Here is a 27503-nt window from a genome sequence, read left to right on the forward strand (position 1 = left end):
TATTGGACAAGTCCCGGTAGTCCCTCCATGTTTCTGTCAGTTTTCTTTGGTTTGGGGCATAACGACGTTTCCGATGTACAAAAATGAACATCTTCCAGTGTTGCCACAAAACATGTTGAATGAACACGCGGTTCCTCTAGGTGCCTTGTTGTCTGTTACAATAAACATCCTGTTTGTTGATAAGAATCCAAAAATAAAAATGTTCTTGTCTTACCCAGACCATTTTAATTGAATAAGGCCATTTGTATTAAAATGGGTTTTATATTTCCATTAAAATGCTTCCTATGGATTTTCTGCAAATCCAAATAAAATAACGACTTATGATTTATATGATCCATTTTGTTTCTCATTAGTGTGACAGTTTTATTTGGCTCTGACAATAATCTGCATTATTCACCATGGTAAGTGCCTTGAAATCGAATTACAGTGAAAGGGATGAGGGTAAATGTCCGGAATGCTTTCTGTTAAGGTATTAGCCTCCGTGTTGAAAGCCAGGGCAATGCAATGACCCTGTGTGAATTGTATCAGCACTAGCAATGAAACACTAAAAATTCTCATGACAAAAAACACCCACACATTGACAGCTTGTTTGTGCCGAGTCGAGAGACCGGCAGACAGAGTGACAGACAGAGATACAGACAGGCGGATGGGGAAGCAAGTGGGGAGGATGGAGAAGAAAACATTATCCATGTTACTAATCATAGGGGGATCCAATAACTGTCACAACCCTGACACCTCGTCAAGGAGACCATGTGTCTGTCCCCTCCAGTATAGACGTCACATCACAGATACATACATTTTAATCTAAGACATACATTCTATCTGTGCCTGGATAAACTGGCTATTCCATTGGCTAAGGACAGGGATATGTAGTGTGTCTCTGAAATAGGCAAATAGAAGATGTAGACTTAAAAGCATAGGAGAGGTTCAGTGAGGGAGGAATCCCCTTATCCTCTGGGTCAAGTCATGGAGTGGAGCGAGTGTGGTCTATCAGTTTAAGAGGGAGCTGGGTAGGGGAAAGGACAAAGAAAGGGAGAGGAAAAGGCGAGATGGGCAGGAAAGGGGCACACTGGAGGAAATATGGTTGTTCGGGCATCATTAAAAGTAAAGAATACTATTCTCTGTTCTCTCAGAAGTCAAATGATGGCTCATGTCAAAACAGTTTATTATGTTTCCCTTTGCACATGACTTCTGATTTGCAGTTTTGTAGACCAAGCAGTTCAGGACTTTTAGCTTAATTATGAGGCTATATAGATTAGGTTATAGTCATACTTTTCTGAATTAAATTACCCTTGAAGCCTTTTACTTAATCTAATTTAATCCCCTCTATTGGCTATAAAATCGAACTAGACTAGTCATCAATGATCTTGTCTAGAAATAAGAACTTCCAAAACATACAGACCATGTTAAAATGCATTGAATAAGAGTAATCCACATTACCATGATATTCAGCACAATCAGCTCCAACTGTGCTTGAGTGTGCCACTCTTCTCAATAAAATCGTTCCACCTCTGTATTGGAGGAGAGGGTGTATCGACATGTCGGTGACGTCCCTGCATTACTACGCTCAAACAGCTCATTCAGGGAGAGGAACCCATGGCTCACTCACGCAGAACATCCGCATTATACTTACCAAAGAAAAACAAACGCCGGCAAAACATAGACCCTTAAATAATGGACGGAATGACTACACATCGGCTGGTTCAGACTATTGTCGTTTTTTTCTCTGGACAGGAAACAATATAGAAGTAGGGCAACGTGTGCCTATATTTTGTGAATCAAGACTTCGCAAGAGTTGTAATTTGTGTGAAGAAAAGGTGGAGAGAGAAAGCGCGTGGCTCCATACTCTATCAACTTGTAGCATGATCTCGCATCATAAGCTCCGGATCACAGCAAAGCAAAACAAAGGCAAACTTTATTTCATAAGAGGAATAGAAGTTGGTATACTTCACTTTGCGCTTTTTATTTTTGAAGTGCTGAAACAAAAGCACTGTCTTATTCTCAGGAACAGTGAATCGTTTTGGAATCTCACCCAATCAGCACTGAAGTCTTGGACAGAAGCAAAACTCTTCCTATGGCAAACACCGAGAAGGACCCATGCCACAGCAACCTGCACATCGACAATGGGAACCCGCGCACCAGCGCGATAATGTTCTCTGCCGGAGTGATAGGGAACTTGGCCGCTTTGATCCTTCTGGAGATCCGTCGCAGGAAGGACAAGAGCCGGCAGCGACTGTCGCTCTTCCACGTCCTGGTCACCACGCTAGTCGTCACTGACTTGATGGGCACCTGTCTGGTCAGCCCTTTCGTCCTGGCAGCCTACTCCTTTAACACCACCATTATTTCTATGATTGACAGTAACCCTCCCGCAATGTGTGAGTATTTTGGATTCTGTATGACTTTCTTCAGCATGGCCACGTTATCTGTCCTCTTCGCAATGGCGCTTGAGCGATGCCTCTCCATTGGGTGTCCATACTTCTACGGGCGGCACATCACCAAACGTTGTGGATACATCACCATTCCATTAATCTATTTAGTTTGCGGGGTGTTTTGCCTCATGCCCTTTTTGGGTTTTGGGGACTACGTGCAGTATTGCCCGGGGACGTGGTGCTTCATTGATATGAATCCGTTAAGGCCGGAAGACCGAGTTTATCCAGTCCTTTACGCAACTGTTATGCTCATCCTAGTCCTCGCTATAGCGGCTTGTAACGCCTTTGTCGTATACCACCTGGTTTTGATGTACCGGAGGCGCAAACTAAACGGGGGATCCGTGACAACTCGGAGTAAGAAGGACCGGAGAGTCCTCTCCATGTCCGAAGAGGTCGAACATCTTATAGTACTGGTGTTCATGACGGTGATATTCGTGATTTGCTCCCTTCCTCTGGTGGTAAGTTAAACAATTGTTTTTCTAAAAGTTATACGATTTGTCTGTTTTCCTCCCGGGTGTTCCCTTAATTGACTAACACTGATATTTTTTGCACAATTGAATCAAGCAACATTTTATTTCTCAATTGATAGGCGGTAGTTACACTCTTTAAAAAAAAAGGCTGGAGGCACCTTTAGGGGTTCTTCAGATTGCAACACCAGCAGAACAGCTAAAGGGCCTCCAGGAACCTTTTCCCTGAGGAACCTTTTAAAAAGGTTACTCAAAGAACCTTTTAGGGTGTTAAAGTTCCTGTAGGAACCTTTTATGTTGCATGTATTCTATTATGAATAATAGTAGTAATAATCATAACAAGAATAATAAAATAACATGGAGTGGCAATCTTGTAAAGTCACACATTCATTTTATTGACTTTGAAGGTAATACAAATACAAATATGCAATCAATAAATTAAGTACTCAGGGATACAAACCTACCATTGTTCAGTGATATTCACCAGTTTGATCTCAAAATAGGTCATCCATGTGAATTGTGTAGATTTGCAAAAAAATAGTTTTGGGGGGGGTCTGACGAAAAGTATCCAGACGCAGAGTGTATCACCCATTTAGCTATAAAAGAGAGGCGCAGACAGATATTCTCCCTGGAAGAATCTCAGTTGCATGCTCCTCATGTCCTCTTCTCGCCCTTTTCTCAAAACCCATTGGAGAAGGTCAGAGGGGAGGGAACTCTGGCTTTCTCATCAATTAACAGTAAACAAAAGCAGTAAACAAAAGGCGAATGGAGATCCAAATAACCAAAACATATGCACAGCAGCCATGCACAGCTGTTTTGCCAAACAAATAGGCCTATAGTCCCGCTCATGAGCTCAGCAACACGTTGTGATATGGCACAATACACTTCTGTGGATTAAATTTGACCTATGTAATAAATTATGCAATGCCACCCTACCATAAACATGTTTCCAGAGTATTAAGATTGTTAAAATATGTATTATGTACTTGTTATTCTCTGCAAATATGCAAATTATATGCACATTTTTTGTTCCCTTTTTGGACCCTCACCAGTTGTAACGGCCGTCGTCAGAATTAGACCAAGGTGCAGCGGAGGATGTGTTCATCATTAGAATTTTAATTGAAAAAGAGAACACTTGACAAAAATAAACCAAAGACGACAGCAAAACAGTCCTGTCAGGAAAACACACTAACAGAATACAATCACCCACAAAACCCAAAGGAAAAACAGGCTACTTATGTGTGACTCCGAATCAGCAACAACGAACTACAGCTGTGCCTGATTGGGAGCCACACACGGCCAAACCAAAGAAACCAGCCAACATAGAAAAATGAACATAGAACGCCCACCCAATGTAACGCCCTGGCCAAACCAAAATAAAGAACAAAAAACCCCTCTCTATGGCCAGGGCGTTACACCAGTTTGCATCCCTGATACAATGTCAACCGTTGATGAACATTCATATTTGATAATGTATCAACATCAAGATAGGAACCTATACTAAAAATACAATAATAATTATTGTTATCAACCATACCAATCAAAAGACTATCTTACTGATAAAAATAATATGTGTAGGTACAGTGGGAGAAAAAAGTATTTGATCCCCTGCTGATTTTGTACGTTTGCCCACTGACAAAGAAAGGATCAGTCTATAATTTTAATGGTAGGTTTATTTGAACAGTGAGAGACAGAATAACAACAAAAAAATCCTGAAAAACGCATGTCAAAAATGTTATGAATTGATTTGCATTTTAATGAGGGAAATAAGTATTTGACCCCCTCTCAATCAGAAAGATTTATGGCTCCCAGGTGTCTTTTATACAGGTAACGAGCTGAGATTAGGAGCACACTCTTAAAGGGAGTGCTCCTAATCTCAGTTTGTTACCTGTATAAAAGACACCTGTCCACAGAAGCAATCAATCAATCAGATTCCAAACTCTCCACCATGGCCAAGACCAAAGAGCTCTCCAAGGATGTCAGGGACAAGATTGTAGACCTACACAAGGCTGGAATGGGCTACAAGACCATCGCCAAGCAGCTTGGTGAGAAGGTGACAACATTTGGTGCGATTATTCGCAAATGGAAGAAACACAAAAGAACTGTCAATATCCCTCGGCCTGGGGCTCCATGCAAGATCTCACCTCGTGGAGTTGCAATGATCATGAGAACGGTGAGGAATCAGCCCAGAACTACACGGGAGGATCTTGTCAATGATCTCAAGGCAGTTGGGACCATAGTCACCAAGAAAACAATTGGTAACACACTACGCCGTGAAGGACTGAAATCCTGCAGCGCCCGCAAGGTCCCCCTGCTCAAAAATACATATACATGCCCGTCTGAAGTTTCCCAATGAGCATCTGAATGACTCAGAGGACAACTGGTGAAAGTGTTGTGGTCAGATGAGACCAAAATGAGCTCTTTGACATCAACTCAACTCGCCGTGTTTGGAGGAGGAGGAATGCTGCCTATGACCCCAAGAACACCATCTCCACCGTCAAACATCGAGGTGGAAACATTATGCTTTGGGGGTGTTTTTCTGCTAAGGGGACAGGACAACTTCACCTCATCATTTGACGGGGCCATGTACTGTCAAATCTTGGGTGAGAACCTCCTTCCCTCAGCCAGGGCATTGAAAATGGGTCGTGGATGGGTATTCCAGTATGACAATGACCCAAAACATACGGCCAAGGCAACAAAGGAGTGGCTCAAGAAGAAGCACATTAAGGTCCTGGAGTGGCCTAGCCAGTCTCCAGACCTTAATCCCATAGAAAATCTGTGGAGGGAGCTGAAGGTTCGAGTTGCCAAACATCAGCCTCGAAACCTTAATGACTTGGAGAAGATCTGCAAAGAGGAGTGGGACAAAATCCCTCCTGAGATGTGTGCAAACCTGGTGGCCAACTACAAGAAACGTCTTACCTCTGTGATTGCCAACAAGGGTTTTGCCACCAAGTACTAAGTCATGTTTTGCAGAGGGGTCAAATACTTATTTCCCTCATTAAAATGCAAATCATTTTATAACATTTTTGACATGCGTTTTTCTGGATTTGTTTGTTGTTATTCTGTCTCTCACTGTTCAAATGAACCTACTATTAAAATTATAGACTGATCATTTCTTTGTAAGTGGGCAAATGTACAAAATCAGCAGGGGATCAAATACTTTTTTCCCCCACTGTACATGGAGAATATTTCACAGGTCAATAATAAAACTCATAGGCATGTAGAGCCACTAACAAAGCATTAGCACATCGAATAAGAGCTTTCTAAGTGGTTTCTAATTTGAGTAACTTAGCTGTTACAACTGACCTCGCGTTACTTTGCAATCTGTTTTCCCTATCCCTCTCTACAGCAAAAAGTTTGCCATTCAACATTTGTTTGTAATTTACCCCCCCCCTCATATATTCCCAGGGTTAGGCTCTTCAGTTAGTACCTGCTCTCCATCCAGGAAGAGCTGTACATGGCTCTCATCCGCAAAGGGATTCTATTCTTATGTATGGGGAATTTTACACGCTCTAAGAAGAAAACAAAGAAAAGATACAAAGAAAAAGGATTATGCTTACTCAGGTCATATTTCAAACAGTAAGTTAACAACTGATCACACCTTACACAGTATTACTACTAACCTTGCATTTATTTATTCGTCTGCTGGCAAATACATACCCTGTCTGTGATATACAGCCCACTTTTATCTTCTTTGAGGAGGTAGGAGAGGAGCGAAATGGCTGCATTGACCTTGATACCTTAAATTGGAGGGTGTGTAATAAAAAGGCAGGATTAGAATATTATAAAGCAGGGATAATCAACTAGATTCAAACGCAGGACGATTTTTAAATGTATTTTATCATTTTTTCTTTATTTTTCTTCTTCTCTTAAGTGGATGGTTGGGGGGCGGGAACATAATTACAAATAAATGTGTAGATTGCAAATTGACCACAAGAAGGCCAAACAGATAGAATATTTAACCTAATCATTTCAAACCTTGCTTGCGTTTTTATAAGATCACGTGTCTCTCTATAATGCATGGGAATACTTCGGAACATATTTCCAAAATTAAAATCAATTGGAGCTGATTTACTGGTCTTGTTATGCTGCTGGAAATGTGATGGAATAAACAATGTGAGAAGAAAATATCCAAGCCAGCACATTATGGTCTGGGTAGGAACAATGGTATTAAAAGTTTTAGTGTGTGAATTTATGAAGAATTCATACATATCCCTTCCCCGTCTGGTCTTTCAACGAGGAGTACTTTTGAAGCATAGAAATAGCACACATAGAACAGATCTACCACTTCTTATACTTGCTTTCAATGATAATCAAAGATCTATAACACACATTTCTATGTGAATTTGGTCAAGTCGCCCAAAAAGTTACATATTGCTGCTTTAATGCTTTAACTGGACAGAAGCAGAATAAGACAGAGACTAAAGTCTTGAAGGGAGGAGGATGGAAGGAGGTGGTGAGAGTGTATCGGGGTTAAAATGAAGACTAACATTTCTAAATATTGAATTGAGCTAGCTAAAGTTAGCTAACATTACAGTAACAGTCACTGGCTAGCTAACATTTTTTTATTTAACTAGCCAAGTCAGTTAAGAAGAAATTCTTATTTACAATGACGGCCTACCTTCTGGCCCAGCTGGCCCAGCGTCGTCCGGCCAAACCCTAACCCGGACGACGCTGGGCCAGTTGTGTGCCTCCCTTCTAGACTCCAATCACGGTCGGTTGTGATACAGCCTGGAATCGAACCAGGGTCTGTAATGACGCCTCTAGCATGCAGTGCCTTAGACAGCTGAGCCCCTCGGGACCCCAAAACATTAGCTAAAACGTACCAACAATTATCAGCTAACATTACAGGCTATGTAGCTTGGCTAGCTGATGAAAACAGAGTACATTACTAGATTTGGCATGGATCCTCAGAAGGTTCTACAGCTGCACCATTGAGAGCATCCTGACTGGTTGCATCACCTCCTGGTATGACAACTGCTCAGCCTCTGACCACAAGGCACTACAGAGGGTAGTGCATATGGCCCAGTACATCACTGGGGCCAATCTTCCTTCCATCCAGGACTTCTATACCAGGCGGTGTCAGAGGAAGGCCCTAAAAATTGCCAAAGACTCCAGCCACGCTAGTCAAACTGTTCTCTTTGCTACCACAGGGCAAGCGGTACCTGGAGCGCCAAGTCTAGGTCCAAAAGGCTTCTTAACAGCTTCTACCCCCAAGCCATAAGACTCCTGAACAGTTAATCAAAGGCTATCTGGACTATTTGCATTGACCCCCCTCACCCCAATTTTTACTCTGCTGCTACTCTGTTTATTATCTATGCAGTCACTTTACCTACATGTACGTATTACCTCGACTAACCTGTGCCCCCGCACATTGACTCAGTACCGGTACCCCCTGTATATAGGCTCATTACTATTATTTTATTGTTGCTCTTTAATTATTTGTTGTTTTTCTATAGAATCTTTTACTGAACACTTATTTTTCTTAACTGCATTGTTGGTTAAGGGCTTGTAAGTAAGTATTTCACTGTAAGGTCTACACCTGTTGTATTCGGCACCTGTGACAAATAACATTTGAGTTGATTGTACTGTTTTTTGATAATAGTTTGAATTATTATTGTTAGCTAGTGAATAGCTAACATTTACTCACCGTTCACGTCGATCCGTTGCAAGTCGTCTCTCACTTGTTGTGTCTCCAACCATCCGTGCACGTCCCACCTCCAGTGCGTCTTTGGACCAACGGATTATACATACAAGCACCCTTTACTCACGAGCGCACTGCTGGTTTCAAAGCGAACTACTCGTTTGAAAAGGGTTCTCAAAAGCACGCCTTAAGTCTACAAACGTTTAAAAACAAACTGATGGCAGAGTATGGGTTCTTAAATTAACCTTAAAACCTCTTAAATGTAATCAGAAATATAATCTACGTACTCCCCAAACTTAATTATTTATCATGAGAGCCATAAAAAATAACTAGTAATGCTAAATACTCCAAGAAAGGATAAAATCTCACCTTTCTGGTAAAAATAGTTATAAATTGCTGAAGTGTAGTTACTTTTGAGGACAAAAGCTCAAGTACACAGTACAAATATGATATAAATATCTGATGTATTTCCTATTCAACAAAACTATGAATAAGGCTTTTTTTCTCTTCCTAAATAGAGTATAATCAATATATAAAATGACAAAAAACAATCACCATCCTTATAACTTTAAAATACATATTTGTGTATTGAGTGTTAAAGAAAATATGCATATTTTCAAAAGGTCTCTCTTGATCAAACCGTCTGCCCCCATCGCTGTGAACATCTCACAGAGCTCTAGCTTGGCTTCCTGAACTTGTTAGGAACCCGCCTTTCATATTAATAATTTCCGTCTATGACAAACAGAAAGTGGTGTTCATTTAAAGTCTATGAATTATTTTATATGAATCGATCTCTGAATGTCTTACAGCGACAAAACCACAATCTCCTGCTGGGTTACCAGGTAAGGATTCCAGGCATATTGTTGTTAGTGGCTGTGACATAGGGTTCAGCCAGGAGTTGATGGACAGTCGGAAGAACGAATTAAATGGTTGAAGGGACATCCCAGCTTCATGTGGTGTCAGATTTCACATCCTGGTGTCAGACATACTCCTGTGTCCATGAGAATCACGGCTACCGCTCAATGCAAGCCATTTCAATATATGGTGTCGGTCGAAACAGAAAAATGTCAGTCGAAACTGGTACCAGAACCACACAGATCCCCAAAACAGGGGACTTTACATCTAAGAGGTTTAAGGTTCCTTTTTTAACCTTGTATTATCCTTAACGATATCTGTCAAAAATAAGCCCAATGCGTTTCTATCAGTGGCGTATATTCATGGATGCCAAAGGAAGAATTTACCAAGAAAATATACCAAGAAAAAAACACAATGTATCTTTTTGTTTCATACGTTCAGCCTTTCATTACATTCAGCCTGCAAATTGAAGGAAATGTATCTCAGCGGAGAAAGCATCCATCCGAGCGAACGAAACAGCGCCCCTCTGTCTTAGTATGTGCCGCCTGTAGCATCGAATGCAAGGGAAGCCAGCAAGCATTTGGCTTCCCTTGATTTAAAAAAAAATGTCAAGGGAAGCCAGTTTGGATTTGGCTTCAGACCAATCACATCACAAACCAAATGTCATTATTGACCCCAAAAAATGGAATTGTTGCATGTCGTTGTCTTGTGGCCTTTCTGCCCCTGGCCTGAGAGGATGGAAGTTCAATAACTACAAGATGTAGTAGGATAATGTTAACTAGCTGACGTGGCATATCGTTGCACATGACAGGAAGTTAGGCTAGCGAGCAAGTAGTTTAGCCAAGTAGCCTAGGACAACAAAAACTAAAAGTGTGTACTGTATAACAGAGTCATAGACCATTTAGGCAACATGAAAGAGGAGGATGGCATTGGCATTTCTCTACAAGTAGGGTGAGTCAACATGTTTTTTTCTACTTGCACGCGCACACAAATCAGTACCATGGACAGCCACATCATATTTAGCTGATGCTGATTGGACTAAATCGTTTTTGGTATCTTTTAGTTGTCACTGTTTTATACCAAGCATAGGTGATTAGATGATGTTGATTAGTGAAGGCAGCTCCTGTTTTCTTTGCGACTTGCTGTAACTCGCTGTGGTTCTAAATCAATAGTTGTTTAGTAGTCCGAAAATGTTGGAAACATTACCTTGTTTGACCATGCTGTGGATCATGTACAGTTGAAGTCGGAAGTTTACATACACTTAGGTTGGAGTCATTAAAACTCATTTTTCAACAACTCTACAAATTTCTTGTTAACAAACTATAGTTTTGGCAAGTCAGTTAGGACATCTACTTTGTGCATGACACAAGTAATTTTTCCAAAAACTGTTTACAGACAGATTATTTCACTTATAATTCACTGTGTCACAATTCCAGTGAGTCAGAAGTTTACATACACTGAGTTGACTGTGCCTTTAAACAGCTTGGAAAATTCCAGAAATGGTGTCATGGCTTCAGAAGCTTCTGATTGACTAATTGACATCATTTGAGTCAATTGGAGGTGTACCTGTGGATGTATTTCAAGGCCTACCTTCAAACTCAGTGCCTCTTTGCTTGACATCATGGGAAAATCTAAAGACATCAGCCAAAACCTCAGAAAAAAATTGTAGACCTCCACAAGTATGGTTCATCCTTGGGAGCAATTTCCAAACGCCTGAAGGTACTACGTTCATCTGTACAAACAATAGTGTGCAAGTATAAACACCATGGGACCACGCAGCCGTCATACCTCTCAGGAAGGAGATGCATTCTGTCTCCTAGAGATGAACGTACTTTGGTGCGAAAAGTGCAAATCAATCCAGAACAACAGCAAAGATGCTGTGAAGATGCTGGAGGAAACAGGTACAAAAGTATCTATATCCAGAGTAAAACGAGTCCTATATCGACATAAACGGAAGAAGCCACTGCTCCAAAACCGCCATAAAAAAAGCCAGACTATGGTTTGCAACTGCACATGGGGACAAAGATCGTACTTTTTGGAGAAATGTCCTCTGGTCTAATGAAACAAAAATATAACTGTTTGGCCATAATGACCATCATTATGTTTGGAGGAAAAAGGAGGGGGCTTGCAAACCGAACAACACCCTCCCAACCGTGAAGCACCGGGGTGGCAGCATCATGTTGTGGGGGTGCTTTGCTGCAGGAGGGACTGGTGCACTTCACAAAATAGATGGCATCATGAAAATTCTGAGGATACTGTATATTGAAGCAACATCTCAGGACATCAGTCAGGAAGTTAAAGCTTGGTCGCAAATGGGTCTTCCAAATGGACAATGAGCCCAAGCACACTTCCAAAGTTGTGGCAAAATGGCTTAAGGACAACAAAGTCAAGGTATTGGAGTGGCCATCACAAAGCCCTGACCTCAATCCTATAGAAAATGTGTGGGCAGAACTGAAAAAGCATGTGCGAGCAAGGAGGCCTACAAACCTGACTCAGTTACACCATCTCTGTCAGGAGGAATGGGCCAAAATTCACCCAACTTATTATGGGAAGCTTGTGGAAGGCTACCCGAAACGTGTGTGTGTGTGTGTGTGTGTGTGTGTGTGTGTGTGTGTGTGTGTGTGTGTGTGTGTGTGTGTGTGTGTGTGTGTGTGTGTGTGTGTGTGTGTGTGTGTGTGTATATATATATTTTTTTAAATGCCCATGATTTTAGAATGAAATGTTCGACGAGCAGGTGTCCACATACTTTTAGTCATATATAGTGTAAGTTCCTACCGTTTTTAAAAACAACTCCAAAGCCATTGTCACTTCAGGCCCAGGCAGTATGGTACAAGGGTGAATGGTGGGACTTCGGGCACACACAGTCCATGGAAACGTAGACTCCCCTCTTGGGTGTGCCCTCCCTCTTCCTCTTCATGTTCCTTTCCCTCCACTCTCCTCTCGCTCCCCTCCTCACTCCACATCTCTATCCCTCCAATTATCCCTAACTCCTCATACTTCCTGCCTTTTGCTCCTGAGCCCTTACTCTCCATATCCCTTCATTTGCTTTCACTGACTTAGAGGAACAGAGTAACAGAGGGAGAGGAGAGGATCAACCAATACGGTACAATTGTGGTCAGAAACATAATCTCTCTCTCACACTGTCTGTATTCCTTCCTGTCTTTTAATCAACCATAGACACTCTTCCTAATAAGGGGTTTCCATAATAAATTGTGTGATACAGTTACACACCTTCCAATTCCCCCCACACACTCTCCCCCGCAATCAACACTTGCTTTCTTGCCTGACAGATTAACTATAAAGTTTGTCAATTTTAGCTGATTAGTTACGAAGCTGAGACAGTTTCCAAATGAATTGCATTGGTAGAAACAGGACAAAACAAGCAACTTGTTAGCTGGCTATGTAAACATATATCCAACTCATCATATGAGCTCCACTTCACGGGCATCTACCCTAACACGAAAGCTAAGCTGTCAAATAATATGAAAAAATATCTGCACCTAGCAAACATGACAAACCATAACCTAAACACAACAGAAAACACAAATTACTCCAGCCTTCATTTCGGTGGCTAGTTAGCTGTTTGTCTGTGTGACAGCTGAGGTGACGTTTCGTGAGCGCAACTCAAATTTACCGCTACATAGAGCTTTTCTTGTCTGACAGACTAACTAGCTTGCTAGCTAGCTAGCTAGCTAGCTATAGCGAGCAGCAGGCCATTTCCATATGAATTACATCGTTGTGAACAAGACAAAACAACCAACTAGTTAGCTGACTATATACAGCTAAACACTGCAACTATTTCCATGAGACAGAGCGCAATCATTCGAGCTCCACCAATGATGTGCTCGCCTATACCAACAAAATTATCATGACATGACAGGACTTGCTAATCTTAGAGCTATTCCCCAAGTTTCACGGCATCAAACATACAGTATATCTGCTGTTTACTTATTTCACTCACCTCGACATCGCTTTTCAAAGTTCAAGGATGTGTCTGAATCCGTATCACCAACCAACATAGAGATACAACCTCTCTCACAGTGAAAAGTCGTGTCCGCTTCAGCGCGGTCATTTTGAGTAATGAAGTGGAAAAAACATTGAAAATTAAAATAACAGCATACCCTGTTTCTGGTTGATGACAACAGCCACGCGAATACAACAAAGTTTGTTAGCAAGTTCATTAAGCGATATTGACACAAATATTATTGTTTGGAAAACAAGGCCAATCCCGGCCGCTATAGTAATTTAAAGAAAGGCTGTTGACTGCCGCTATGGGTTCTAAAGAGTTAATGTGTCACGCCTGCTCCTGCTCTCTGGGGCTCGAGGGCACAAGGCTGCCCATCTTTACGCACACCTGTCACCATCATTACGCGCATCAGCTCTTCATTGGATTCACCTGGACTCATCACTTTATTGATTGCCTCCTCTATATCTGTCTATTCCTCAGTTTGATCCCGTGTAAGCATTAATGTCGTTATGTTTCCCTTGTCCAGCGTCTGTCCTCACAGAATGCTGACACCAATATTGGAATCAGGGAGTTTTTTGTTTTGGTTGGTGATGTCGGGTCCGGGTGCCGCTGCCAAAGGAACCGGAACTCAGCTTGCTCGTCAGGCTTCCATGCCTTAGCTGGTTCGAGAGCTTTTCTTGCCTCGGTTGGCTCGGCAGGCTCCCATCCCACGTCATGCCTCAGCCGGCTCGTCAGGCTCCCACGCCTCTGCTGGCCTCTGTCAGGCTCGCCAAGGTGGGATGCCGGGTGGCACCCCTAGAAGGGGGAGGGTACTGTCCCACCTGCTCCCGCTCTCCCTCTCTGGCGCTCAAGGGCGCCAGGCTGCCCATCATTACGCACATTAGCGCTTCATTGGACTCACCTGGACTCCATCACTTTATTGATTGCCTCCTCTATCTATCGAATTCCTTAGTTTCAGCATTAATGTCATCCGTAGCCAATGTGAGTAAGACCTTTATACAGGTCAATATTCACAAGGCCGCAAGGCCAGACAGATTACCAGGACGTGTACTCTGAGCATGCGCTGACCAACTGGCCAGTGTCTTCACTGACATTTTCAACCTGTCCCTGACTGAGTCTGTATTACCAACATGTTTCAAGCAGACCACCATAATCCGTGTGCCCAAGAACACTAAGGTAACCTGCCTAAATGACTACCGACTCGTAGCACTCACGTCTGTAGCCTTGAAGTGCTTTGAAAGGCTGGCCATGACACCATTATCCCAGAAACCCTAGACCCACTCCAATTTGCATACCGCTCCAACAGATCCACAGATGATGCAGTCTATTGAACTCCACACTGCCCTTTTCCACCTGGACAAAAGGAGCAACTATGTGAGAATGCTATTCATTGACTACAGCTCAGGGTTCAACACCATAGTGCCCTCAAAGCTCATCACCAAGCTAAGGACCCTGGGACTAAACACCTCCCTTTGCATCTGGATCCTGGACTTCCTGACGGGCCGCCCCAAGGTGGTAAAGGTAGGTAACAACACATCCGCCACCCTGATCCTCAACACGGGGGACCCTCAGGGATGCATGCTCAGTCCCCTCCTGACACAACAGTGACACAACAGCCTGATCACCAACAACGATGAGACAGCCTATAGGGAGCAGGTCAGAGATGTGGCTGTGTGGTGCAAGGACAACAACCTCTCCCTCAACGTGATCAAGACAAAGGAGATGATTGTGACTACAGAAAAAGGAGGACCGAGCACAACCACATTCTCATCGACGGGGCTGTAGTGGAGCAGGTTGAGAGCTTCAAGTTCCTTGGTGTCCACATCACCAACAAACTAACATGGTCCAAATACACTAAGACAGTCGTGAAGAGGGCACTACAAAGCCTATTCCCCCTCATGAGACTAAAAAGATTTGTCATGGATCCTCAGATCCTCAAATGGTTCTACACCTTCACCATCGAGAGCATCCTGACTGGTTGCATCACTGCCTGGTATGGCAACTGCTCGGCCTCCGACCGCAAGGCACTACAGAGGGTAGTGCATACGGCCCATTTCATCACAGGGACCAAGCTTCCTGTCATCCAGGACCTCTATACCAGGCGGTGTCAGAGGAAGGCCCTAAAAATTATGAAAGACTCCAGCCACCCTAGTCATGAACTGTTCTATCTGCTACCGCACAGCAAGCGGTACCGGAGTGCCAAGTCTAGGTCCAAAAGGCTTCTTAATAGCTTCTACTCCCAAGCCATAAGACTCCTGAACAGCTAACCAAAGGTCTACCCAGACCCCTCTTTTACGCTGCTACTACTCTCTGTTTATTATCTATGCATAGTCACTTTAACTCTACCTACATGTACATATTACCTCAATTACCTCGACTAACCGGTGCCCCCGCACATTGACTCTGTACCGGTACCCCCTGTATATAGCCTCGCTATTGTATTTTACTGCTGCTGTTTAATTATTTTACTTTTATTTTTTTTAATTACTTAACAAAATATTTTTCCACGGGCACAGGTTTCATACATTCACATATAACGATTAAATATTCACTTACTTTTTGAAAATCTTCCTCTGATTTGTCATCCAAAGGGTCCCAGCTATAACATGTAGTGTCGTTTTGTTAGATAAAATCCTTCTTTATATCCCAAAAAGTCTATTTAGTTGGCGCCATTGATTTGAGTAATCCACTCGTTCAACTTGCCGTTAAAGGAATCCAAAAATCTACCCCTAAACTTTGTTTCAACCAGTCAAAATAAGTTTCTATTTACTCCTCAGATATCCTAAAATGTAATCAAGATTTCCAAGATTGTGTCCTTCTACTAAAACTGTTATTTCTTATTCGTTTTTGAAGTTACAAGCCTGAAACCTTGAACCTTGAAGCCACAGGAATTGCATCCATGGAGCTAATTTACAATATGACCTTTCTCTTGCATTTCTAAGAGGATGGTCTCTTTTCCTACCATATCTGTTGTGTTATATTCTCCTACATTATTTTACCATTTCTACAAACACTACAAAAAGTGTTTTCTTTCCAATGGTACCCATTATATACATATCATGACTTCAGGGCCTGTGCTACAGGCAGTTTATTTTGGGCACGTCGTTCAGACAGGAAATGGAGAAAAAAGGGGCCTATCCCTAAGTTAAAGCATTGTTGGTTAAGGGCTTGTAAGTAAGCATTTCACTGTAAGATCTACACCTGTTGTATTCGGCACATGTGACTAAATTTGATTTGATTTTCGACTTACTATTGTATATTTTTTTTTTTACCTCCTTGAGATGGGGAAAACATGTTTTTTATTATTAAGTTGAACGTGTGTTCTTCATGTCAGTTTCCCATTTTTTTTCACCAACTTACGCTATTCCTATAGGGACCCAGTTGTGCTATGATATAAACACATTACACAAGTGTATGTAGTTCAACACTTACATGAAGAAGTTATTAGTGTATTTAAATACACTTTAATAGGAGAGAAATTAAGTATACAGCAATGAGGTGGGCGGAGTGGTATCCTCTAGTAGGTCACCTTATGCGTCATGTAGGCAGGAAACCAAATGTCACCAACAGTCCCTCACAAAACTTAAACACTTTTGTAAAAAAGTTGACTTTTTAGCTTTTGTAGCTTTTTATTATTGGTGTTTCCTAAATCTGTCTTGCCTTACTTTGCTTACTAAAACGACATACTGTATACTAATCGTCCCACATTCTATGCAGCCAATTCTACTAGATTAAAACCCTAAAACAGTATGACATCCTGGCATTTAAAGCATGCTACATTTTCTACATTTCTCATAATATAAAACTTTATATTTTGGGTACTATTTAGAACGTAAGTGAGGGTATTCAAACATGGCCGATGGGGTCATACATTATTACAAGTGAATGCATTATTACCCTGTCATAATGCATTATACCTATGAATGCACAACACCAATGAAGATACTATCTAGAATGCTTATCTTCAATTAGAGCTTCATCAGGGTCACATAAACGTGGGACCAAGTTTCCATCTCAACCACCCCCGCTTCATATGATGGAGGAGATGCATCGATTTATTAAATAGTCTTCTTACCAAGAAATGCTCTACCGCTAAATTGACAAGGTGCCTGCCCCTAGGGAGTGTACACAGCAAAAACAGCCCTAGACACAAACACATGGATGCCCAATGACGCTCCAACCCACCGTGCATATATCAAGCAGAACATCGGCCTTATCAGGCAAAACATAGGATCCCACATAAAAGTATGCTTGTTAACCACGCAACTTGTATAGGTTGTCATCAATAACGTCATAATTTGTTCCATTTCAAACATACCATTTCGTTCAGACACCCTATTGTGACAACCAATACGTTGAAGGTGGTAAAAGTGGATAAATGAGAATCTTAGGCTTTTTTAAAACTTATTTCCCACTTTTTGGTTAATGTTTACCTTATCACTCAGAGGTAGTCTTATAGGCAATATAGGGCACTCTATGGTAATGCAAACAGTCAGACCCCCGGTGGGGTTGGCGCCTATACTCTACGTCTGCCTGCTGTCGATGAAACCGGATCCTGCCTGTGAACACTGCTTGCTCGACTTTCCCTCGTTACTGTGCCCTCAGGCACCGATAAAATGATTAATAATTAAACAGCGTTTCACTGTTGCAATAAGACACTGACTGAGAATACAGGTTTCTGCATGTCTCCTCAATATCTGCCCAAAGTGTTCTCTAACTAATCAATAATTACACAATCCAGTCAGTTTGTTCTAGATCGAGGGCACATAGGGTTCTGACAAACATAATTAGTAGAGAATTTAAAGGAGCTCTCTGAAATATTTTTATTTAGTATTAAACCCTGGGATTAAGGTGGTGTTCCCTAACAGCCTGATTATTGGAAAACAAAAATGGCAGCTTGGTTGGGGGAGGGAGGGAAATACCAAATTTACATGTAAGCTATTTCTCAATGATCTTTGCTCAATTTCTCAAGTCCTATCTCATCGCTTCCTACTCAAAATGCATTGAAGGAGGTCAGAAGGGAGGAACCATGGGTGTTCTTCTCCAATGTGTTCTGAGAGGGCATGGAGAAAGGACACAAGGGAAGACTGTTGAGAAAGTCTTGGAGAATCAACAAGTTCAACACAAAGTATTAATCTGGAGGTACTTATAAAGCCGTTACTGCATTTGCATAAGGCAGACTGATATTAGAATGCATTTAAAACACTAAATAACTCTGTGTCAACAATTCACGCAGAAGAGTTCAGCTCATTATGTTGCCCCATTTGTAATTTGAGTAATCTAAGGTCTCGTAAGGCATGGCTGTGGTGTTTTTCCACTCTACTCAGTGTTGTTCACAATGCTAGTTCCACCCACAGGATATTGTCGTAATGATAGATGTTTCAGGAAATTTGCCCGAAAGAGTCTAGAGTACTTTCACTTTTACTGGACACAGCGCTCTTGAGTCACACTGGGAAACCCCAACAGTACACACAGCTTAGCAGCATACAGTTTGTGTGTGTGTGCTCGGTCGAGGAATGTGCATCTCCACTGTTTCACTAATACCAAGAGTAATAAAAACCTGTGAGATGGTTGGTTACATTTTCCGATCATTATTGTGGAATTACTTAAGGGGGAAATTGATGTAATTTTCTCCAAAAATAATATACTTTATTTGACTTTAATTTAGAAAATAGCAACTGTTATAAGGTATCTAGCGACAGACAGTCCGGTGGAAATTTGTACCTGACCAAATCTTGTTTCATTCCCGCAAATACCTTTTTGGCTCTGTGCCATTTAGCGTGTGGAATAGCTACTGTGCCTTCAGAAACTATTCATACTCTTTGACTTATTCTACAATTTGTTGTTACAGCCTGAATTCAAAAGTATTATTTTTTAAATTCTTTAAGCTCTGTGAAGTTGGTTGTTGATCATTGCTACTGTAGATAGCCATTTTCTTGCTATAGATTTTCAAGCCGATTTAACCTCTCCGGGATCGGTGTCGCTATACCGGGACGGTTGTGCTAACGTGCACTAATGTGATTAGTATGACGTTGTAAGTAACAGCAAACTTTTCAGGACATAGACATGTCTTATATGGGCAGAAAGCTTAAATTATATAATCTAACTGCACTGTCCAATTTACAGTAGCTATTACAGTGAAGAAATACCATGCTATTGTTTGAGGAGAGTGCACAACAGCAAAAAAACATTTCTCACAGCAACTGGTTTGATACATTCACCTCTGAAGGTAAATAATGTGCTTCAGTAATTTTGCTCTGATTTGTCATCCCGAGGGTCCCAGAGATAACATGTAGCATAGTTTTGTTTGATAAAATCTATTTTGAAAATCATATATAAGAACTGGGTTCTACAGTTTGAACCCCTGCTGTCTCTGGCTCCACAGCCACCCCGTCTGGCCATCTAGATGTGTGAAAGTTAGTGTATAAGCTAATGATCCATCATGTATGACATTCCTGGGAGTGTGTAAAATTACCTTTGTATTACCATATCATTTTTGTATGTTCTCTATATTTATGGACTTAAAAATCTATCAATTGACCAATTCAGCACATTTGGGCAGACTTGATACAAAATATTGTCCAGTATTGCAACGCTTCTCTGGATCAATCTGAAACTTTGCACACACACTGATGCCATCTAGTGGCCAAAATCTAAATTGTGCCTGAACTGCAATATTATATTATGGCCTTTCTCTTGCATTTCAAAAGATGGGGGAAAAAATAAATAATTGAAAATGCATGTTTTTTTGTTTGTATTATCTTTTACCAGATCTAATGTGTTATATTCTCCTACATTAATTTCACATTTCTGCAAACTTCAAAGTGTTTCTATTTGGGTATGACATTTTAGACGAAAATTGAAAAAAAGGGTCCGATCCTTAAGAGGTTTGTAAGTCAAAACTCTAACTAGGCCACTCAGAAACATTCAATGTTGTCTTAGTAAGCAACTCCAGTGTATATTTGGCCTTGTGTTTTAGGTTATTGTCTTGCTGAAAGGCGAATTTGTCTTCCAGTGTCTGTTGGAAAGCAGACTGAACCAGGTTTTCCTCTAGGATTTTGCCTGTTTTAGCTCTAATTCCCTTATTTTTTTCCTCTTTGGCAACTGAGTTAGGAAGGACGCCTGTATCTTTGTAGTGACTGGGTATATTGATACACCATCCAAAGTGTAAATAATAACTTCACCACGCTCAAAGGGTTATTAATACATTTTTGTTGTACTTTTTTACTTGATCTTTTATAAGCAATACAAACACACACACACACACACACACACGACAACATCATACAAACATCAACTACATCCCACATGGCCTGAAACTGCACCATTTTGTTTCTCTCCGTAGCCCCGGCACTTTCAGTATTTAAATAAATTATTCAATTTTTTTCCATTGTGTTAATGATGGCAGATTGATTGATTGATTGATTTTCCAAGTTTTTAATATACGTTTTTTCAAGAGTGATAAGAGAATCATCCAACCCATCGGGCTTCTGACTACGCCCCCATATGCCATGTCTTGAAATATGGAGATATTTCCGATTACGGCTTAAAAGTACATTTACACTGTAATACTTCTGACAGACGACTTTCTAGCTCTGCCCACAACTTCCGGACTTCATAGCGTTCCCAGAAAGCATGAATTATTGAGTCATTATTCGTTTTACACTTACCATTGTGCTGTAAAATGTGTGCATTTTGTCTCTTGTATAAAAAAATTCTATACATTTAGTTATACTGGATTAAGCGCACATTTTAGTTAACTGTAATTTCGTTAGTTATGATCAAACTTTCCCTCCATCTTGTGCCAACATCAGTTCTTTTTAAGTCTTGGTTCCAATAGTTCATATTTTTTTCTAAGAGATTGTCAGTTGGATATGCTCTCTGCAAGATTGTATTTAGCTTCCCTATCATATTATCATATTTTTATGACAAAATATAAGTTTTGTGATACAACTTTTACATTGCATGTATTTGAAACTATCTACATTGATCAGTCCAAAATTACTTTTTAATTTCTTTCATGGAAATAAATGTATTTCCTGTTACCAAGTCATTTACCTATGCCTTTAGTTATCCATGTGGATCAAAGGGATTTTCAGTGTATTCTTTTTTTATTTTACCCATTTACTGATAGGTGCACTTTGCAAGGCATTGGAAAACCTCCTTGGTCTTTTTGGTTGAATCTGTGTTTGAAATGCTCAACTGAGCGATCTTTACAGATATTGTATATGTGGGTAGTCATTCAGAAATTATGTTAAACACTATTATTGCACAGAGTGACTTATTATGTGACTTGTTAAGCAAATTTTGGCTCCTGAAATTATTTAGGCTTGCCATAACAAAAGGGTTGAATACTTATTGACTCGAGACATTTCAGCTTTCATGTTTTTATTCATTTGTAAAAACATAATTGCTCTTTGACATGATGGGGTATTGTGTGTAAACCAGTGACACAATTTAATCAATTTGAAATTCAGGCTGTAAGACAACAAAATGTGGAAAAAGTCAAGGGGTGTGAATACTTTCTGAAGGCACTGTATTTCGGGTCAAGTGACTTGGACTTTATATGTTTCAATATTTATTTATTACAGACTTGTTCTTTTTTCACGTAACTCCAGATTTAATGAATTATTCGCTTCTGAAGCTTTTGTTTCCACCAAAGACGATCTGTTTTCAATAATCTGACATTGACGCTAATCTCCAAAACAAGGGTTTCAAAAAGGATTCAAGGAATGTGGTTTGGCTGGTTAGGAGCAGGCAAGGATTACATTCTGGTCTATTTGACTTTTGGGAGAATGGAAGAACAAAGATGCGAGAGCTTGGAGAATCAGATGTTAAGCCTTGCTAGTGATAGGTGGTGACAGCATATTGAGACGGTTGGTGGCATCGGTGGGATCACACACTTTGTTTTAAAGATAATGTTTGTGTATTTTAATTTTATTCAGACAGAGGATTAAATGAGTGGGGAAACAGATAGGGGAGATGCAGTGGTGATTAGTACCCGTGGTGGGGTGGGGAATATGTGCTGCAATATGTGCCGTACCCACTACACCAGCTTCAGGCAAGGATCCCGCACTTAGACAGTTTTAAAAAAACTGAATAAGAACAAATTCTTATTTACTATGACGTTCTACCAAAAGGCAAAAGGCCTCCTGTGGGGACAGGTGCTGGGATTAAAAATCTAGGACAAAACACACATGACAACAAGAGAGACACCACAACACTACATAAAGAGAGACCAAAGACAACAACAACAGCATGGCAGCAACACATGATAACACAGCATGGTCGCAATACCACATGACAACAACATGGTAGCAACAAAACATGGTACAAACATTATTGGACACAGACAACAGCACAAAGGCAAGAAGGTAGAGACAACAATACATCACGCGAAGCAGACACAACTGTCAGTAAGAGTGTCCATGATTAAGTCTTTGAATGAAGAGATTGAGATAAAACTGTCCAGTTTGAGTGTTTTTTGTAGCTCGTTCCAGTCGCTAGCTGCAGCGAACTGAAAAGAGGAGCAACCCAGGGATGTGTGTGCTTTGGGGACCTTTACCAGAATGTGACTGGCAGAACGGGTGTTGTATGTATGTTCCATGATCTCGCCATCACGGTTGACAACTCCCTTGTGTCCTCCTCCCAGAGTGCTAAGAACCTTGGCGTGATCCTGGACAACACCCTGTCATTCTCCACTAACATCAAGGCGGTGATCCGATCCTGTAGGTTCATGCTCTACAACATTCGCAGAGTACGACCCTGCCTCACACAGGAAGCGACGCAGGTCCTAATCCAGGCACTTGTCATCTCCCGTCTGGATTACTGCAACTCGCTGTTGGCTGGGCTTCCTGCCTGTGCCATTAAACCCCTACAACTCATCCAGAACGCCGCAGCCCGTCTGGTGTTTAACCTTCCCAAGTTCTCTCACGTCACCCCGCTCCTCCGCTCTCTCCACTGGCTTCCAGTTGAAGCTCGCATCCGCTACAAGACCATGGTGATTGCCTACGGAGCTGTGAAGGGAACGGCACCTCCATACCTTCAGGCTCTGATCAGGCCCTACACCCAAACAAGGGCACTGCGTTCATCCACCTCTGGCCTGCTGGCCCCCCTACCTCTGAGGAAGCACAGTTCCCGCTCAGCCCAGTCAAAACTGTTCACTGCTCTGGCACCCCAATGGTGGAACAAGCTCCCTCACGACGCCAGGACAGCGGAGTCAATCACCACCTTCCGGAGACACCTGAAACCCCACCACTTTAAGGAATACCTAGGATAGGATAAAGTAATCCTTCTAACCCCCCCCCCCTTAAAAGATTTAGATGCACTATTGTAAAGTGGTTGTTCCACAGGATATCATAAGGTGAATGCACCAATTTGTAAGTCGCTCTGGATAAGAGCGTCTGCTAAATGACTTAAATGTAATGTAAATGTAAATGTAATGTATGTGGAGGAGTAGGGCTGCAGTAGGTATCTCAGACAGGGGGGAGTGAGGCCTAAGAGGGTTTTATAAATAAGCATCAACCAGTGGGTCTTGTGACGGGTATACAGAGTTTACAGAGGAGTATAGAGTGCAGTGATGTGTCCTATAAGGAGCATTGGTGGCAAATCTGATGGCTGAATGGTAAAAAACATCTTGCCGCTCGAGAGCACCCTTACCTACTGATCTATAAATTACATCTCCGTAATCTAGCATGGGTAGGATGGTCATCTGAATCAGGGTTAGTTTGGCAGCTGGGGTGAAAGAGGAGAGATTATGAAACCAGGTCTAGATTTAACCTTAGCCTGCAACTTTGATATGTGCTGAGAGAAGGACAGTGTACTGTCTAGCCGTACTCCCAAGTGCTTATATGAGGTGATTACCTCAAGCTCTAAACCCTCAAAGGTAGTAATCACACCGGTAGGGAGAGGGGCATTCTTCTTACCAAACCACATTACCTTTGTTTTGGATGTTGGTGGCAACAGTGGGATTCCTCGGTAAGTCATTTGATCAGGACTCGTTATTCAGTGTCTTCTCTTCCTCTCTTGTCTCTTAGATCCGTGTTTATATCAACTCCACGGGGCAGAGGAAGGAGAGCCACAAGATGGACCTCATCGCCCTCCTCTTTCTCTCAGCCAACTCCATCGTGGACCCCTGGGTGTTCATCTTCCTCAGCCCATCAGTGCTGCGCTTCTTCTGGGGAGCCCTGTGCAAGACGCCCCTCCTGCGGTCCAGGGAGTCTTTCTTCATGTCCTCCCTGGGGAAGCAGACGCACGCCCAGCTGGAGCTGTGCCATCCCAGTGCCGTCTCCTAGTTCTCCCCCCCCCCGATATCCACGCATATGGTTTGACCCTTTGATGTACTGGACCTAATTGGGGCCTTGTATGTTGTCTCTGAAGGGAGAAGCCACTCAGAATAGTGCCACTGCCCATATGTGCTGCCTGCCTATTGGTTTGGTACTATTGTGTGGTGTGCGTGTGGCTACTTAGGGGAAACTTCTGGACAAGCGGAGCGGCAACCTACACATTCCTGCAAAGTAGGCTGGTGCTTGCTTGGTTTGGAACAAGCTCTGAGGCTCATATTGGAAGCCTCCAGAGGCCAGCAACAGACATTTGACTGTCAGTTAGACTCCAACTCTGAGAAGAATGGTTGCAGTACGGGTCACGTTCTTAAAAGTACTACCCATTATTTGTTTTTACAGCCTGGACTCTCAAATCAGAGGCTACTGCAAGGACAGCAAACCAGGATTCACATCACTGAAGGGACTAAATCAGATAAGGACTGTTTATTCTATGTGAGTTGATCATGCTCCAGATGCATGCTTTGTTGGCACCGTGCCCTGTTACCACACCCTCGGACTCCCAGGGAAGTTTACATGTATTCTTTCTATTGAGATGTTCCTTCAGCTATCAAGTGGAATCCTTGTGGTTTTGGGAATTGTTATCAGAAAAGTCAGAGTCATCCATGTAATCTAAGCAAGATTCACACACTCCAGACCTATGTTCAAGTACTATTTAGGGTATTTCAAATACTTTCAAAGACATTTGGATGTAAGCATTTGGTAATTTTTTTCCAAAAACACAAGTAGTTTAATATTGGAATGTATTTGGAAATAACCTTGGAAAGCATTTGCATGTATTTCGTAAATAAATATTTAAATACTACCATGCATTTCAACCAGGTCTGTTTGGTATTTGAAATAATGTATTTGGAAATAGGTATTTGGAAATACTTTCAAATAGTAGTCTATTTATAGTAGGCTATCCAATAGAAGTGGTTGATTCGGGACACATTAAAATATTAGTACTGTATTTGTACTGTATTTTAGAAAAAAAATACTCAAATACGGTACACAGAAAATAACAAAGAATCAAATACATGTATTTGAACCCAGGTCTGACACACACATACACTATCCCCTCTCCCTGCAGCTATGACCCGTTGACCTTTCCCCTTTCGCCCCACTGGGTACTCACCTCAAACAGTCAAAGGGTAATAGCTTGAGAGTGACATTTCTTTTTGTAACATTTACATTTTTTTATCAAACAAATTAATGTGGTTATGTTATGAGAATCGTGCTATGAGAGGAGGTTTCGTCTGTACTCTTATGAGGTACCTTAGTGTTTTATTTTATTTCACCTTTATTTAACCAGGTAGGCCAGTTGAAAGGGCAGCTTGAGTATTTATTATGTGTCCCAGCCCTCAGATCTCATTGATGTGTTAGTGTACCTGGTGACAAGGTACTCATGAATGTTCAGTGCGCAGTTGTAAATGTGTTGTTTGTGTGTGTGTCAGTAAACCTTTTTATGTGAGTAAAGTACATGTCGTATAAAAAAATGTCACGACAGGCCTGATGGAAAAATACAATTTGTTGGTAAACATTCCAAATGTCGACAAGACAATACGCCAGACAATGTGGGATCTTTTTGTGTAGTTAACATTTATTATGCAAGAAATGACGGTGGAAACGCTTTTTTCATTTCCAATACATATCGAGGGTCTTATTCTGGTGACATGATGATTCATGCTTGGCTGCAGTTTGACAAATAAAAATAATCTTGCTATTTTGTCAATAATAATGTCATCATTTAGGCTATACCCACACTGTATCTGCGAGTGCGAGCTATTAGCGAGTGTGCACATGCCAAGACCAGAGTGGACACATTCGCTATATAACGCAATTATTTTGTGACAAGACCATCAGTAGAGTTGAAAATGCGATGGAAACCCATTTAACTTTTTATTCGGTACATGGGAATATACACATTGTTTTATCCGTAACAAGTCAATTTGATGGAAACACATCTCTGGTGGGAAAATGTGCATGTTGTTTTTATATGGATTTTAGAATATTTGCATGAAAATCTGTCTCCAATTGGATGGAAACCTAGCTAATGTCAAAGAGATGGCACTGAAAAAACATGATATCAGCAAGAAATCCTACCTCTACAGTTGAAGTCAGAAGTTTACATACACCTTAGCCAAATACATATAAACTCAGTTTTTCACAATACCTGACATTTAATCCTAGTAAAAATTCCCTGTTTTAGGTCAGTTAAGATCACCTATTTATTTTAAGAATGTGAAATGTCAGAATAGTAGAGAATGATTTATTTCAGCTTTCATTTCCTTCATCACATTCTAAGTGGGTCAGAAGTTTACATACACTCAATTAGTATTTGGTACCATTGTCTTTAAATTGTTTAACTTGGGTTAAACATTCCGGGTAGGCTTCCACAAGCTTCCCACAATAACTTGGGTACATTTTTGGCCCATTCCTCTTGACAGAGATGGTGTAACTGAGTCAGGTGTGTAGGCCTCCTTGCTCGCACACACTTTTTCAGTTCTGCCCACAAATGTTCGATAGGATTGAGGTCAGGGCTTTTTGATGGCCACTCCAATACCTTGACTTTGTTGTCCTTAAGCCATTTTGCCACAACTTTGGAAGTATGCTTGGTGTCATTGTCCATTTGGAAGACCCATTTGCGACCAAGCTTTAACTTCCTGACTGATGTCTTGAGATGTTGCTTCAATATAGCCACATCATTTTAATTCCTCATGATGCCATCTATTTTGTGAAGTGCACCAGTCCCTCCTGCAGCAAAGCATGATGCTGCCACCCCCGTGCTTCACGGTTAGGATGGTGTTCTTCGGCTTGCAA

General features: G+C 41.4%; 1 protein-coding gene across 1 annotated transcript; it reads left to right on the plus strand.

Moving 5' to 3' along the window:
- The first annotated feature begins 1561 nt into the window (after positions 1-1561).
- On the plus strand, positions 1562-26406 carry LOC106602991 (prostaglandin E2 receptor EP2 subtype). Its single transcript, XM_014196099.2, has 2 exons — positions 1562-2887; positions 24399-26406. Exons 1-2 carry the CDS (start codon positions 2075-2077, stop codon positions 24654-24656), a joined length of 1071 nt encoding a protein of 356 aa, XP_014051574.1. The 5' UTR covers positions 1562-2074; the 3' UTR covers positions 24657-26406.
- The last annotated feature ends 1097 nt before the right edge of the window (positions 26407-27503 follow it).

This window comes from Salmo salar, chromosome ssa01 (genome assembly GCF_905237065.1).
Source record: "Salmo salar chromosome ssa01, Ssal_v3.1, whole genome shotgun sequence".
In the NCBI taxonomy this organism is placed as follows: domain Eukaryota; kingdom Metazoa; phylum Chordata; class Actinopteri; order Salmoniformes; family Salmonidae; genus Salmo; species Salmo salar.